Below are 18,158 nucleotides of genomic sequence, written 5' to 3'. Positions count from 1 at the left end.
GGTATTTGGAAGAAAAACAACTTACAAAGGTCATGAGAAAACTTAATGCTCACAAACCGCTGCTGTCAGCCTACCTGCAGAGGACGAGAATCAGGCGTCATCGAGCAGCGAAGAGCAAACATGTTGAATTGATCCGTTCTTTGATATATGCACAGTGGAAAACCTGGCTTGAGGCAATTCCACTCTGAATTCAAGAGCAACGTCAAGCTTTGTCAGAGAAGGTCAATTACCATATCCTTCTACTCAAACGCTGGGCAGTTCTAAGGACGCTGCTTTCTATGCATGAACGTAGAAAAATCGCTCTTGTGTGAGGTGCATTCATGTGGAACTTTCAAAAACATTTTAGGAAAACATGCCATCAAAGAATATAATCATGCCTCATTGACAAAACTACATTTGTGCTTTGGTGGTTTTTCATGGCTTTGTTAGATAGCCATGAGGGAGAGAGAGAAGGCAAATGACCTACAACAAAGGTCAACAGCAAACCAGGTATGTTGCAATGAACAGTAGCGCTCTCAAGTGCTCCACCAAATCAAAATATGTAAGTCGATCTCTTGAGAAACTCTGGAATGCAGACTGGCCAATCATAGCGTAGCATCCAGCTCCAGACAGTGTTCTTTTGACAATAGAAGTGATTAAAAAAATATATAAACTAAAACGTTTTCATATCATTTGATGATATACATCTTCATATCGCCCATTCCTAAAGATCATCATCATCTTACCACTTCGCCACCAGGGGGCCCTGGCAATGACATTCTTGGTGGAGCAAAAGCTTGAGTATGCATCCAACTCAACTTTGTACACTTATTATCCGACCCCATCTGAAAGTGCTAACAGCTGTTATGGCCACACTGGAAGGCTATGAAGTGTCCAAATGAGGGATAGAAAGCATTTCCTTTCAACAGCAGTGTCCTGGGTTTTACATTCCAATGTCAAACCAGTGGCCACTACTGACTTATTTCAAAATGCATGACGACAACCTCTCTGTGCCGTGCACGGATGTTGTAATGAAATCCAGTCCTAAAAGGTTTGCGGTAAATCTCCATCAGTGGCATTATGTTACTGGAAAGACCCGATGCTGAATAGCTGCATGTGAACTTAATTTGCAGTGGCGTGGTAAACTGATGCAATCCGACAAAAGCTGTCACAATGCAGATTACGTGGCAGGCGGTGTGGATGTTAACACACCAGCGGATGGCAAAGAGGAGGCATTCATTGGAATTGGTGAGCGGGAAATTGACGTGTCAGAAATTACAAGTCTAATGAGATACCATCTGGAAGTAGGCTTTCAAGCAGGTTCGTACAGTGTTGACTGACAAGCTGCCTTCTCCGTGATCATTCTCATCCTGTAGATATTAACAAGATGATGTGACGTGAAAGTATTACAAGGTCAAAAATCAACTTGACTTCGGATTAATGACGAACTATAAGATGGACAACAACAGCAAGGATTTATTGATATGTGTTTTGAATAGGCTTTGACACAACCTGCTTTGTCGTTCTTTCCAGCAAACAGATCTGTTTGTGATCTTTCAAAAGATACGGACAAAATGATGTGATAGAGGCGGGAAGCAATCTAAATGTGTATGCACCTGCTTATTTGCTGGGCGTTACACCTTCATGTGGGATCCAAATGCTCTTGTTGATGCCCAGAAGAGTCCTGCATAAAGCAAGATAAAAATAAAATAGAAAAGAAAGGCAGGGGAATACTGTTGTATAAGGTCGAGCGAGTCATCGGAAGATCAGTGTTTCAAATCCCAGCTCCTCCAGTCTACATGCTGAAGTGTCCTTGGGCAAGATACTGAATAGATTGATTACACCCTGATGTGCAGACGGCTCCTCCACCATGAATATGTGTGAATGGGTAAATAGACTAATTGTAATGTAAAGCACCTAGAGTAGTCGGAAAGACTAGAAAAGCGCTATAGAAATGCAGGTGCATTTACCATATTGTATAAATATTTGATATTGTACTTTTCATACAATGTTTTTTTTCAGGAAAATATTGTATATTTTACTTTTAAGCTTTATTCATAACCCCCCAAGGCACGGTGGCGCGAGCACATGTGTGCAAAACGCAATAAACGAACCACTTCATCGCCTTTATACAAACCCCCCTTAAGTAGTCAATGCATTACAATGAAACAAAGGTTACATTTCCCGTGAATGATTAGACTTGGCTGGCAAAGTATTTAATCAAATGTAGATTTTATAGACCTTCTGCTTCTAAATCCCTTCAAAATCAATGGTTTCAGACGTGCATGACCAAGCACCGCAATACAACTTCACACTCACAAACCGTGGTGGCGTCATTTTCTAGCATGCAAACGGCCATCACTTGTATTATTTGATGTAGTCATATACAAAATAAATGTTTGGAAAAAGATCACTTTTGTGATTGGACGCACCAGATTAAAACTCAGCCGTGTCTCCATATGTGTGTCCACACTTGACAGGGATCTGCCTTTTCGTATAGCAATTGGATATTTCATGGTCAACAGAGTGGCTGGAAAATGGTGGATAAGCACATCATTTTTGCTGTGTACTCATCCTCCCTTAGTAGACTTGTTTTGTTGAACACTAGCTGCTAACAAAGCTATGCATATTCGATGACATAATGAATTTCCTGTAACTAAAAGTCACTTGTTATTTAAAAGCTATTATTCGGACACAACAAATTCAGGAAATGTTGGGTATTCTTCAGCCTAACTTTTGCAATTTCACTTTAATTTTACTCCCAGTAAATAAAATAGCTACTGCAAGACCAGTGATGGGAATAACGAGTAATCTAATTTATTACTCATCTCATTATTATATCGCCGTTATCGTTACTGCAAAAACATGTGTAGCGTTACTTCATTGAAGGCAGAAAAAAACAAATGTTACGCTATAGTAAACAGAGACGTGTCAAGCACTAGGACCAAGCAGAAAACGTCCGCTCAAGCTGAAGCCTGTGTGATTGGCCGTCCCCGCTGTCACTCCATCTTGCTTGCACACCGGTCTGCTAGTCTGCGGTCAGGAGTCCTACAGGAGTCCGCTACTGTGCATTGGGAGTTTGTTCTGCCTGGTTCACGTCAGCTAGAAGGATTGTAATATCAGAGGTTTCATTTACATTAACGTTTGAATCGGTGTCCCTGTGTGTATGTCCGCGCGTGCGTGTGTATTTGGTAATTAAATGCAGTCAGGATATCTAAAAAAAGAAAAGTGGACATAAGAGACTCCTACACCCATCCTGCAACACCTTCACTGGCTCCCAGTAAAGCCGCATATCCACTTCAAGATCCTCCTCATCATTTACAAAGCTCTCAATAATCTGATCAATAAAATGTATTATTATTATTCTTGTTATTATTACTATTGGATTAGAATTGGGTGATAATGTTTTGCTACATGATTTTCCAAAAGATATATTGTGTTATATTTATCAATCCACTCTATAAGCATAGTAATTATAATATCTCCATTAAAAATTTTTTTAGATTTGTGCACTGTGGATTTCTGCTTGTAATGTATTGAGTATCCATTTCATTATAATACTCAGATTTATCATAAATAATTGAACACGCACATGTATTTTAAGTTGGAGATGGAGATGGGGTCCAAATTATTTGACACATCAGTATTTAAAAATTATTTGAAAGTAAAGCAATAGTTACTTTCCAAAGTAACTAGTTACTTTTAGAATTTGTAACTCAGTAACTACTTTAGTTACTTTCTGGGAGAAGTAACTAGTACTTTAACTAGTTACTTTTTTAGAGTAACTTGCCCAACACTGTGCAAGACTAAGCAACTCTATAAGATACTACGTCTGAGCCTGCGTTCCATCTTGGTCAGTAATGATATTGCCTGCAAACCAAACAAACAGATGCCCCATGTCAGCCAAAGCCACTGACAGAAATGTCTTAATGCTTATACTTTCCAGGTAAATGTAGTGTCAGGTACGAACTTGTACTTGTTGTTGTGCTTGATGTCTGTTTGTTGTTGTGCTTGGTGGCAAACAAGGTGACCTAGTTCTTTGTTTTCTCACAGGTTTTCATCATTCAGGAAACAGAAAATGGGAGCACAGCGTATCCCTAAGGGAAGCGCCGGCACAAACCTTGTGATTTCTCGGCACTCTGCAATGGCTGTGAGACTCAACAAGCCAACACACAAGAGCCAAGTGGCAAAGTCTTTAAGTGGACACTCGACATGATTTGACCAGCTGGAAGGGCCTGTTTCAATCAATAGAGTTTCATCTACTGTGGGTGCAAGTGGTATTACCTTGCTTTCGATCAGAACCCCGCACTGAATACAACCTGGAACAGATGGTCGATAATATCTTTACTCATGAAAGAAAATGGAATGCTTCATGATTTCTCACTAAGAACCCAACGGATCAGTGTGTACAGTATTTACCTTGAGAGCAATTGCACATCCTTTTTTTCTGAAGGAGAAAAAAAGCGATGAAAGGCTGACTGGACTTTACAATGAGAATATGGTGACAAGCAAACACACAGGAAACCCAGGATAATCAAGGATGTATGGACCGTGAGAAGAGTGAACATTTTCTTTCTTGGGTTATAGATAAATAAATAAACAAATAAATATAGAAGTTTGTATTATGAACATGGTTCTCGTTTTTGGGGATCATCATAGAAACCCAAAGGACAATAGAGAGGCAAAGTCCTGACGCTACTTCCAGGCTAGTTTTTGTTCCACCAGCTCATATCAGAGATTCCAACTCTCATTATATCAATATAATTCTAAGATAAATGTGTGCCATGAAGTATCCCTGTCTGGACAAATGTACGGGTGAGGTTATGTTTTAAGGTTGGCTCTCTTGTAAGTGTGCTATCCCAAATTCCAAGAACTCAAGGTTTGGTTCCACGTCAGCTCTCAATAGCTCCATCGGCTAGCATCATTCCAACGTAAACATCACAAAACCACCAAAAGTGACCATGGATTTCAATGGGAGCCAGGACTACGGGCCCTATCCAACAGGGCTGCCCTATAATACAAGCATGGACTATGAGGACTACTTCCAGGAGCCTGACGCCAGTAAGATAATCATCCCATCAATCTATGCCCTTGTCTGCTGCATAGGTCTTACTGGCAATGCCATGGTCATCTATGTCATCCTGAAATATGCCAAAATGAAAACAGCCACAAACATTTACATCCTCAATTTAGCAATTGCCGATGAGTTGTTCATGTTAAGTGTTCCTTTCCTGGCCACATCGGCCGCCGTCCGCCATTGGCCCTTTGGGTCGCTGATGTGTAGGTTGGTGCTGAGCGTGGATGGTATCAATATGTTCACATCGATCTTCTGCCTGACTGTGCTGAGTGTGGACCGTTATATAGCGGTTGTCCACCCTATCAAGGCCGCCCGCTACCGCAGACCGACGGTAGCCAAAGTAGTCAATGTGTGTGTATGGGGGTTGTCGCTCATTGTCATCCTGCCCATCATCATCTTTGCAGACACCGTCCCAGCGCAGGACGGTGGCGTGGATTGTAACTTCTTGTGGCCTGAATCAGCGTGGTCAGAAGCATTCGTGGTCTATACCTTCCTGTTGGGGTTTCTGCTGCCAGTGGGAGCAATCTGCTTATGCTACTGTCTAATGGTGGCCAGGATGCGAGCAGTGGGGCTAAAAGCAGGCTGGGTTCAACGGCGGCGCTCAGAGAAGAAAATCACCCGCATGGTGCTGCTGGTGGTGGCGGTGTTTGTTCTCTGCTGGATGCCCTTCTACATCATACAGCTGGTCAGCGTTTTCCACCGACCCCCAGACCCCATGGTCACTCAGCTTTTTGTCATCCTCAGCTATGCCAACAGTGGCGCCAATCCTATCCTGTATGGCTTTGTGTCCGACAATTTCCGCCGCTCATTCCAGCGCATTGTTTGTTTCCGGTGGCTGGAGTCTGGGCTGGATGGAGAACAGGTGGATTATTGTGCTGTAGCTTTGAAAAGACAAGCAACATGTAACCCGTTGGATTTTCCCAAGGACTATATGGCTTCTGATATGGTGTTTCGCAATGGGACATATACCTCCCGTACAACCACAGTGTAACAAGGACAGAGGCAAGTAGCCGCTGACTAAAGAGGAGTTTTCCCAGCTTGGGGTTATAGAGGGGAGATTGTTATTTCATTTTGATTCATATAAGTTTTAGAAACCAAAATAACATACGTTTTAAATATGTTGTTATTTCTATGTATCCCCTTGGAGTGTGTCATACAAAACTTGACTTGACAACATGTAAACTCCTTAATGTAAAGAATTGTGGGACACGGGCCATGAAATAAATGGGTGAGGAGATGATCTGACTGGCTGGAATGTTGAAAGAAAAACTGAATTTAAAATATTGTACATAACTGTAAAGATCCTAAACATTTTTCAGTTTTCAAATAGGCAAGGATGTAAAGCACAGGAAAATGTAAGCACATAATGGTTATAGTTATTAACATTTTAATTCTTACTTACCTACTTATGTCAGCCCTAGAGACAAGGGTCTGCTTTGGTACAACCTTAACAAAATACAAATGTAAAATTCCACGTTCACTTGTCATAACAAGCACACAATGGCACCCCCAAAATCCCAATTTGATCGTTCATGAATGTATTTCATATTGATAAATTACATTTATTTTGGTCTGTAAGTAGTTATATAAACTATTGGGCATAAAAGTAAATATAAACAAGTCCGTATGCTCATAGTCTTCAAGTTTCAATGTCTTTTCCACAGAAGAAAGAACATTTTTTTACCAAGACAAAAATCATTTGCAAATAAAATATTCTTTATTGTCTAGGTACGTATGTAACAAATCTGTACAATTTTTTTTAGGACATGTGGGTGCTATTGGGTATTGAATCAGGAGTTTAACTTATTCAGGAGCTAAATATCCTATTTATGTACCTTTTATAGCAATTTTCAGAATGAACACTGCACACAACAGGTATTGTTTAAATGTCACCACATGCTGTTCAAATCTCTTTTAAATGTTAAATCTTGTGAATTTGTTCAACACAAAGTTAAATTCAAAACTGTTTGCAAATTAATATTTCTGGGCAAACACAACCAAGCTTAATTTCATAGTATGCTAGTCTAGTTTTACTTTTCAATAACACAAATGAATGATTTCATAATATATAAAAAACATACACACACGGGGTGTCGTGTGGCGTGACGTAATGTTGGGCTTGTGTTGGTCCTGCGACATCATGCAGATAAAGAGAAAGTTTAAATTATTATGTGTGTAACTTTCTCTAAATGATTCTTTCTGTGTACATTCCTGTGTTTGCTGTATCAATATTTGTTGATTGTTCGTTGGTGTTTGAATCTTAAGGTTTGTCTTTGCAAAATGAGCCAGAGTAGTTGTGCATCTGTTGCACAACATGCCAGAAAAAAAATGATGTATGTGTTGATTTCATGTTTCTAAATTACAAAGGTTCACAAAATTATCTTTTCATCCGTGATTTCACTTTTATTATTTTGTGCTTTGAAGATTCTCGAAAAAAGGTGAACATTTCATTTTAGAATGACATGATCATTTTGCCTTCAAAAGCTGATAAAGATTACTGCAGAGTGGGATGAAATACTAAAGAAAATTGCCCATAAAATCATGGAACACTTTTCACTTTTAGAAATTCTTTCATTAACAATGTTTCAATCTTCAGATGTCATCAAGTATAATTTCTGTGGACAAACAGGCACCATTTTTAGACCCTTTTATAACAGATGTGGCATTTTGCTCTGACCATCCAAACTAGTTAGCAAGCTTAAAATATTATAAATAAGAGCTAAACAAATCACTAGAGGAATATCCACTGAAATTATCCACCATTGTCCAACTCAAACTTCTGTAATGATTCAAAAACCTTAATGAGGCAGTTTAATCCAACAAAACAGGTCCAATGTCCTTCAAATGCAAAAATATAAACCAGGATGTAGAACTGGGGAAAATAATAATCTGGCATTAGTTTAAGGGTTTGCTCACTGTTTATGCTACTCCATACAGGCTGGTTTATTGCTTTCTCCAGTCAGTCGACCAATCACCATACAAATACAAAATTGTAGCCAATGTGTTAATTAAAACAGTATTAAATTAAATTCAGCCGCAAAAAAAAAAAAAGATAAATAAGAATTGCCAAGATTATTATCATTATTATTAAATGTTACTTGTTGTTAATAAGTTGAGATGTCCTTCATTATGCGGGTGACATCGTCTGCTCTCTTTCGGGACCCTATTGTGTGCTTTATCTTCATGACATCAACAGAATAATAACCAGAACAGAATCATGAACAAAAACGCAAAAAAAAAAGTGTTATTTGTTATGGGGGTATTGGTTTGTGAATATCGATTGGAGCAGTAGTTCTGTCACATTCTGGATTGACGATGCTTCAAGGACTACTACCAGTGTCTGAAATATGCCGTTAAAGGAAAAGGAAAGGCATTTTTGTAGGCCTGTATTTATCAAGCATCTTACTTGTCAAAAAATCCCAGAGTGATGCACGCTTGATCCTATTTTGGACCAATTAAAGCATTTTATTGACTTTCTTAAAATTTTAATTCACTCTTATCCCTATTGATATTTAGGAAGGTTTCAGAGATTCACAGGGAAAACACAGCTTAAAAAAGTCCACCTCTACTCCACTAACTGCTGCTCATTAATCTCATTGCTTTGAGCACTCGGTAATAAGTGAAGGCGACCCAAATGAATGCATTCATTTATTTATCAACATGATCCCAAATTCCCTGGTGGAGATCCCGCCCTCGGAGTGATTAACTTTAATGAATATATATGAATTAATTAGATAATTCAGAATCAGAATTTGGAACAAAAATATGAAAAAGCTAAGTTGTTATGAGCGTTTGTGTTTGATAAGCAGTTACTGTGTAAGCCAGAACAATATGTCAATAAATATTGCCAGATTTGAATCAGTTTGAATATAACACAAGAGGGAACGTCGTTTGTTTTGCTGTATATTTTTGTTGACTCGATGCTGTGATAGCCCTATAAGCCAAATGATTCTGGTTTAGCTCAATCTATGTAACATTGTAGCAGCGAACTAATGACCCGTTGTGTTCATTTCCTGACCACAGAGGCGCAGCTGGATACAAGTCACAACCCCGCAGAAATAAGCCTTTCTTTCCTTTACAAACGTTACGGTCTAATAGCCTATTAAAATATCACAGATACAGGCAACCTCTTCTCTGGAAAGTTCCGTTAAAGCCTGGAACATATTCCACGTAAACACTTGGCACACGTTTACAGGTCGTACAACACATTTTCAATATCCCTATGAATATATTCATGAAAACAGGCAGGTGAGCAGACATCAAATTAACTTTGTTCAACCTGAAGTTGTTGTTACCGACCGTATCGCCACACAGGAAAGTTAATATTGGATGATTCTGCTGAAATCCTTGATCAAGGTCCATTGGCAGGATTCATTTTCTCCCTCAAACAGCTACCTTTCCAGAGCTGGAATCCCCTGAAAGCCTGCTGTCTCAACAAAAGGCTGGGAAATGGTGTATCTGTGCACTCTATCCCCGATGGATGAAAATTGACAGTCATTCATAAAACGATAGGAAGGAAAATGTACAATGGCTGCAGTCTTGTTCCCGTCAGGAGGTCAGGCTTCAATGACAGAGATCTGGGAGACGCAGAAGACGGAGCCGTAAAATTCTCCACCTTTGTGCCCGGAAAGATTTTTCATCCTGTCAGCACTTTTCTTTCGACAGGTGGAGGGATGATGTTCTTGGTCGGTACATGCTGTCATTGGACCCGTGTTGCTGTCTGCTGCAGTGATGCACTTTTCCTGCATCGAAAATAACATCCATCCATTTCCTGTTGCTTCCCATTCAGTACTGAAGGGTACTGGCTATTACGTCTTATGCTAACTTTTCTCATATCTTCTCTATGCGATATCAACAGATGGCAAGGAAATACCGGTCCCTCCAGGATTTCTGGTGGATTGTTGCAGTTTTAGCTGTTGTTTTGCAAAGAAAGGAAAAATGGCCAACATTTTTTTATTGTTGGATAATTCATAACAAATCAAAGGTAACTTGTTCCAGTAAGGATACAACTACACTGTTCTGTAAAAAAAAGTTTCAAGATTGCAAAAATTCTAACAAAATATGTTTTATTTGTAAATGAAGAAGTCTCTCTCTCCTCTACCTCACTCAGTGATGTCTCTCTCTCTCTCTCTCTCTCTCTCTCTCTCTCTCTCTCTCTCTCTCTCATACGCTTATATGCTCATTACACATCCAACTGGATATTTTAATAAAGCTTTCACTGTAAACAATCCGATTTGAGACTCTTTATTCATGAACTATTTGCAAAATTGCAAGCTCACGCCTAATTCCCAAGGATTTTGTTGAATTTGCTGAAATTGTTGCGATTGCAACATCTCAGCTTCCAGAAGGGCTGAACTAGTTAGGCCTATATGTTTGGAGTAAGGCAACTTAAAATACTTAGGGTTAGGGTTTGGAAAGGTGGGGCAGACACGAACGATCCTTCCAATTTCATTACATTAGTTTGACAAAGTCGTGCAGATTGAGACAAAAAAAAAAAAAATTGCGACCTTGTTTCATATTTTAGAAACTGAAATGAGACTGTGTTGGTATGCTGGGTAGCTGAAGGCAAACCTGTCCCAGAAGTAAGAAAACCTGATTTCAAATCCCCCTGACATTTAAAAAAATAATAATAAATACAATATCTTGGACCAGATCCTCTTTTAAAGTATGTTGTGTAGATTGCGTTATATATCTAAGTAAAACAAACAAACAATCTAATAAAACATAATGTCATATAACCAGTTTACATGCATGCATTTAGATATCAGTAACTCCCTAACAATTACTATAATAAACTGTAAATGTGCAATTATGTTTGTATGGGACTCAAGGCCATTCAGAGTTTGTGCAGAGCTTGTATCACTGATAAAAAACAAATCCCAGCCTTAACTCTTGTGATTATAATTAAAACTGTTTACCATCATTAAAGCAAAGGAACCATCGAACATCAATAGAAGTCTAACAACAAGTTCCTCTCTTTGATTTGCCTTTTTTTCCCCCCTGACTGGAAACAGTTGCTCCTCATTAGCAAGCTCTCTGAGTTAGCTCTGCAGAGATGCCACACTGTTTTAAGGCAGCAGAGCAGACAGGAACATGCCTCATGTCAACATGGGGAAAGGAGCCTGTCAAGCTAAATGACAAAGGAACAGGAACCGAACAGGAAGTTCCTCGGGCTCATCAATGATGCAGCATCTATGGGGTATACACTGTTGACAGCAGCGGGATTCAAATCCACAGCAGAGGATGACAAGTCAACCACTTACAATGATACCGTGATGGCCGATGGCCTTTTAAACTATCTGCAAACACAATCTGCACTAACATTTACGTGACTGTGATGAATGTGCACTTGTCCCACCAACAGGTTAAACGGCATATTGAAACTTTGTGAGTCGACATGCACTAAAATATGCTGGTTGTTGCCCCTACTTCTAAAAAGACAGTATTCCTATTAAGCTGTTTACATGGCTGATGAGTCCCTATTCTTACCAGCATCATCTGGTCCATTTGAGCAGCCACATCCTATTAATATTTCATTAAAAATATGTTATACATGTTTATCTATCTTTGTTATAGTTTACATTCTGACTTTGAAGAAGAACAAACAACCCCTTTGTCATTGAAAGTGTATGGCACACATTTGACGACAATTTGGGCTGATTGCCTGTTGTCCTGCAGCAATTTGTGTTTTGTTGCAAAGTGGAATAAATCTATATCAGAATCCTGAACCACAAAGCTTCTCTGATGTTATTGATTGATTTGTTCACGCACACTCATCAAACCTACACCGCTTATGAATTCAAGATGATTGCTTTTCATGAATGTTCGGCAGGTCGTTGTTATATTGATGCCTTTTGCCATGAAATCTTACCCGTAAATGTTATAACAGCATAATCAAGCTGAAGGTTGGAAGATGAAGGTATTGGAGAATGGGGGCAATTTGACTGCAGTTGTCCTCTCCACTTCAGTCATTGATTTGATCAAATTGGTCAGAAATTGCAATTGCAAGCAAAGTATAAAACGATCCCCAAGTTTAAATGAAACACCAGTTTCCGGATTAGTTATTTGATGCATTTCTGCACTTTTAACTTTTTTGATATCTTCAAATATGTGATCTGGGACCAATCACATCCTCTGGATATACACAATATAGGAAATGATATCCACTCAGTGTAATTTCCCCCAGACCGTTAGATTGTCCCAACCACATATTCATTGCTTCCATTCTTCTCTGCACTCGCTGTAGTTCCTGCATACATCTCTCCTAAAGCTACACATCCTAATTTGAGCAGATATGGGAGTGATATCAAGAAAACATGGCTAATTATCAGCAGAATGACATCATAGGAGCTTCCTGATTGTTGTTCTTCCTGGTGGAGGCGTGAACCCCCTCGGTTAGAATGTTAGATTTAGGCACGATACAAATCCTACCATGATAACGGTAAAGTAGAACTGTCCTTGGTGCTGAAAATCTTCCCTCAGTCATTCAATTAAAAAATTAAATCAAATAAAAAAATCAATATTGCAAAAAATGTTGAAATCTTTTACACCACTGATATGACATTTTAGCACAAGTTATTATTATAATATGACTACAGTGTCTATTTCACTGCAGTACTTTGATTTATTGTTCATTATTTTTGATTATTGTGGGCACTGAACACTAATGCAAATTCCTTGTATGTGAAAACGTAATTGGAAATAAACTCCTTTCTGATTCTGATTTTAATATTTTCACTCATGAATCTAGCAAATGCAAACAGCATCACCATGTTTTACACATAAATCTCTCCAACGATCTCTTCAAGAGCTACTGTATGAAGAAGTAAATGAATATACTGTACAATGCTATTAATAAGCAATGGTCCTTCCCCCCACAGCAGTCACAGAAATAATGCAGCCATTATCTCACCCAATAAGAGAAGACAGAGTGTTGTTGTTGGTGTTAGTTGGACGGTGAGGTTCGGTCTACCACAGTGGGTAACCCTGCTCACCACCAGAGGCTGATCTCCCGAGGTGCAGATTTGAGCACTCAAACTGTGCAGTCAGCAGAAAGATCCTTGTAAAACAAGAGAGAATCTTTTCCCCACTGTGATTTTATCCCTAGAGTTACTGTTTTAAAGGAGTGTTTAACCATTTACACACACAGCATTAATTCCACATTCCTTCAGTGCTGTCAAAAAAACAAAAAACAAACCCAGAAGCGAGGCCTTTAGCAATGGCAAACGAGAGATGGTTTGAAATTGTTCATTTCAGATGAGGTGCAACCATAAAAAGGAACTTAATGCTTTTTCCCTGACTCGCCTGAAGGCTGCACGGCCCCTTCATTACTCCTCAGTCTGCCTCCACCAACACTCAGTTTGTTTGAGATGAGATCCGAGTCGACTCCGCTCCGCTTGCAAATGTCAGAAGTAGCCGTGAAAGTGGATGCAATTGAACTGTTATTGTATGAAGATGAACGTGATGAACACCTCCTGCGGCAGTAGCCGTTTCAATTTCAAAGCTACATGTCATTTTCTGACAACTTCACTTCAGATCACTTCAGAAATATTTTACACCGTCAGGTTTTTCTGTAATAAGTCAAAAGTTACTTCAATAAAGAAATAGAAAACACAACACAGTCTCAAAGTCTCACAGTTTCACAGTTTGTGAAATAGTCACACTACCCTGATGACACAATGTTGTACCTCGGTAAAGGTAAAAAGAAACACGGTAGCATTTACCTTAATATCACCGGTTGAATGCACCACCCAACCAGCATTGCATTAAAGCAGTGCATTATGGGTCTTGCTAACATGCTAACTGCTAACCTGATTTTTTTTTTTTTACATTTGGTTTTCACAACATGGTTTTTCTGCTCATACATTTTGCCTTACCAGACGAAATGTAATTGTCAAACAATTTATTTACAATTTTTTGTTAAAACAGCTTCAAAAAGCAAAATTTTTGGTGAATAGATCAGTGTATAACCTCAGCTTGCATTCCTCTGATCATGTGTTTTATGTACCATCTTCTGTGAGTGTGGACGTTGGGATCGAGCCACTGACCCCCGAGCTGCACAAAAACGGGAAAGCTTTTTCCAGAGTCCCAGTTACAATAAACTTTCTGCTGAATAATAAAGAAACTTCACTGTAGGTCTCTCTTCTGTTTCCCTCCCACAGCTCTGTCTCATAATGAAACAATATATTACAGCAGTCAGTTAAACTCAGTGTGAGAGTTGTTTTTTATTTATTTTTGTTATGGTTCAAATTTTACAGAGTGAAACTAACTGTGGTTCATTAACATCCAGTTAAAAGTGTGAGTCTCAGGTAGCTGCACTGATGTTTCAGCTCAATTGGCCAATGGCCATGGTCAATGATAAGAGGAGCCCTACTGTGGCGCTACCTTTTGTGTTCAGTTTAATAGCCAATAGTTTGCAGCTTATCACAGATGATGTGCTTGTTATGTGAATATAAAACCCAGTCAGCCCTCAACCGAGGCGAATGTTGGATTCTCTCACAGCCACAGTGTATCTTTTTACTCATTCTGCCAAACTATTGTTCCCGAGTGGGGAAAAAGAAAACCTAACACAACAATCCAAAAATCTCTATAAAACTGTTTAACACTATTTCTCTCCAGGTTTCAAAGAGTTTTATATTTTTGTTTACCCTGATGGTTAATGCATACATTGGATTGTACTACTTAAAGCAATTGTAATGGATTACCTGGTAAATGAGTACTAAGTTGCATCTTTTAAAGGGAAGTTGTGGTGGTCATCATCCCCTTGTTAAATTCATAGACTGTTTATAAGAAGTGGACGTAGTCGTCGTGACCCATTGTTTGGTGTGGGATAATAAATCAAGTGAGAAGCAGAGTCATTTACTGATAGACTTCCATGCAATCGGACTTCTTTTTGGTGTGCGTTTCTGACCAAACTGAGGGTGGCATGGGTAATATTTTACAGAACTTCCATTTCAACCTAAGTTTCCATAAATCATAAAGCAACAGGGAATGATAAAGACTACTAACTCTGTTCATCTTGATTGTGTTTTATAAAATGAGTTTGGACTTCATGATATAAAACTGGTGGCGGGTGCTAAGGTCCATGGTGGTTGTGGATTTTTGTTGAGCTACTAAAATGAACGAGGAGCAGCACTTTAGTTTGTGGCTCTGTAGCATCCTGAGAGGCAGCTGGGACATTTGGTTTAATCGCTGCTGGTTTAATCACCTTATAGGAGGCTAATGTGTGTTTTATGTTTTCATTGTCTTCCATGGCCAGCACAGAGAATGCAAGTCCAAGGCATTTCCACATTGGCTTCACTTTTCACAACAGGAGGTTGCCTCCTGGTCTACAGCCATGCTGTGCGAGGCTGTCAGCTGCTTTGAGCTAAATGCTATCATCAGCATACCCACAATGCTGACGCAACTCTTAGCGTCAACTATAATCTTGTAGTTGCTAACTTCAAACTACTTTCAGGGCAGCTGAACACCTCATCATCATATCACTCCGTCAACCTTAACCTTCCCTAAAATTACAGGCAGAAGAAGACTTGAGTTATGATGACGAACTTGTCAACCTCAACAAGCTTTAGTGCTGAGTAATCACACGATGTGTCAAATGAGGATTTATGCCAGGAATGAAACAGAAGGAGGAGGAAGACATTTTCTTTGACATGTCCTCCAAGTATCTGTCAGATGAGTGAGTTAGTGATGTAGTATTTCGGGGTCTCTCAATTGTTTTCCCACAAGCACTGATGGACGAATGAGTTAGAGAGACACTTTTTCAATTCAAGTCCATTTTTTTAACATAGCAATATCACAAATCACAAATTTGCCTCAAGTGGCTTCATAATCATGATTGACGGCTGAGGCTCAGAGGAAGAGCGAGTCGTCCTCCAACCGGGAGATCGATACCAAAGTGCCTTTGGGCAAGACACTGCACCACATTGGCATGTGAATGAGTTTGATTGGTTTCGATTCTGGTGGGCAGGCGGCTCCGCGCATCATCAGTATATAAATGTGTATGAATGTAGACACATGTAAAAGCGTCTCAAGTGCTCGGAAAGACTAGGAGACTAAGTGCTTTATAAATGCAGGTCTGTTTCCCATTTACAATCAGCATACAGCCTCGTCTTCTATCTCTGGCTTCAGATCAGCAAAACACTCCAAAATGTTCTTTAATAGGGAAAATATGAAGAAACCTTGGGGAGAGAAACTGAGGAGGAGGGTTCCCTCCCCAGGATGGACAGACTGCAGGAGATGTTTGAGTGTTTTTCAAACCAATGAATCATGTTGTTCTTTAATAAAATATCCATAAATTGTACATGCTTTTAGCAGAGCAGATGGACTCGTGTTTGGTCCTTTAAAACAAATTAGAATTCAGTGTGTTTGGGCAGTGAAGTCTCGCAGAGTCAGCACGGGAACGCAGAGCAATACGAGCTTATGTGGAACTCATCTTCTCTTCATTTATTACAAGCGTCAGATGTGAAAGATGAAAGTGAGGTTGGTGAGTCAGCTGTCGGCATCAGGCTCGCAAACTAACGAGCAATCGCACTCCAACACTGCGTTTGAAGTGTGAGATGCTGAAATGTTGACAGGGGCAGATATTATTCTCATCATTGTAAGCAGAAACTACTCATTTTATACAAAAAAATATGTTAAAACATATTTCAGTCTTTTTTGAAATTATTAATATTATTATTTGCAAAAAAACACCTTTACACACCGGGGAGTATTCTATTTTTTAACAATATACGCCAAAAAAGCACAAAAAAGCATACCAACCCATTTCAACTAAGAGTCCTCTGTAGCTCCACATCATGCTTCATTATAAGCCCGCCCACTTTTTAACAGTCCAATGAAATGTGCAGGATTTGATTTTAATCCCTTTTGCAACTGCTCAAATATTCAGTTTCACTGGAGAACACTCACACAGAAGATCACTGCGCCTTTAAAGCTGACACAGCACTCTGGACAGAGAAATGATGTTGAGCAGGGCTCTTGTGATGATTACCATTGTTTCACTCTTAGCCGCGTGCTACATAATGTTATGTGAGCTGCTGTCGGCCGCATTCAAAGCCGCAGACAGAAAAACCAACAGACACGCAGCCCCCGGGCACGAATACATTATCCATCATGGTCTTAACCTGTTGTTAACACTGCGATGCAATTATCTCCAGAGTGCTTCTGCGGGCGCTGAACCGTGCTAATGGCGTGCCATTAAATCACTCTTTCAGAGTGCAGCCTTGGACGCGGCCTGTACAGCACACTCAGGGAGCCGCGGCTACAGGCGCTGCTTTTCAGTCCATTTTCACTTCTCGTTAAGCGTCAGTTCGGTCGGTTAGGATGAAACCGACCGAATGGATGAGGATGAGAGGCCGAACGTCTTCGTCCTAAAGCAAGTCCAGCAGCCTGCGATCAGGCAGAGTTTATCGATTCCATCAAACAATAAGTAACTCAACTTTTGTGGTCATTTTATTTCCCTTTGTGATCATTTTATCTCCCTTGTGATCATTTCTGTCGTGATCTTGGTTGTTGTAGTTTGCTTTCCCCTCTTATTTTGTAGTTTTTGTCTCTTGCGTTGGTTTCCTGTTTTGTACATCCTGGTCCTTGTCGTTTCTGGTGTCTTGACTCCCCCACCCTCTTGTGTTGATTACTCACCTGCCCTTGTGTTTCCTCAGCTGTCCCTCGTTGTGTTAATCAACTCCTGAGTATTTAGCCTGTGGCTGCGGTCGAGTCGTCTTTTTTTTTTTCTTAGGAAGGCAGCCATGATAAGAGCCGGTTGATTCTCTAAATGAAAAGGAAAGGAGATCCAATGCTTCATTTCACATCTCCTTTAACATCGGACACAACGATCTTCCTTTACGAAAGCAAAGGAGATCACGCAGACCCACAATTCCTTGCGAGAGCAACATTTAAAGTGCCGAAAACGTCGGTCATTCATGAAAACAAACAATATGCCTATTTGCATATCAATGACTTTCATGCAGATGGAGTCATTGGCATTGTGTTGATAAATGTGTGTGGACAGTGATAATAACTGAATGCTATTTGCATTTATTTATTTCAATCATGTTACAGTTGAAAAAAACTAAATTAAAACAACAAATGAAAATAAATGTAA

General features: G+C 39.6%; 2 protein-coding genes across 3 annotated transcripts in view; both read left to right on the top strand.

Moving 5' to 3' along the window:
* Positions 1-18,158, top strand: part of ecsit (ECSIT signaling integrator) — a 380,907-nt gene that overhangs the window by 12,507 nt on the left and 350,242 nt on the right. The gene's annotated exons all lie outside the window — the stretch shown is intronic.
* Positions 4,732-6,509, top strand: sstr1b (somatostatin receptor 1b). The gene has a single exon (XM_084002816.1). The coding sequence runs from the start codon at positions 4,941-4,943 to the stop codon at positions 6,045-6,047; it is 1,107 nt and encodes a 368-aa protein (XP_083858942.1). The 5' UTR covers positions 4,732-4,940; the 3' UTR covers positions 6,048-6,509.

This window comes from Eutrigla gurnardus (genome assembly GCF_963514095.1).
Source record: "Eutrigla gurnardus genome assembly, chromosome: 23".
Classification (NCBI taxonomy): domain Eukaryota; kingdom Metazoa; phylum Chordata; class Actinopteri; order Perciformes; family Triglidae; genus Eutrigla; species Eutrigla gurnardus.
Note: the sequence above shows the minus strand (reverse complement) of the source record. Positions and strands in the feature narration are given on the sequence as shown.

Excerpts from the sequence above, each read along its gene's own strand:
- sstr1b (XM_084002816.1), top strand. The coding sequence starts at position 4,941 with ATGGATTTCAATGGGAGCCAGGACTACGGGCCCTATCCAACAGGGCTG.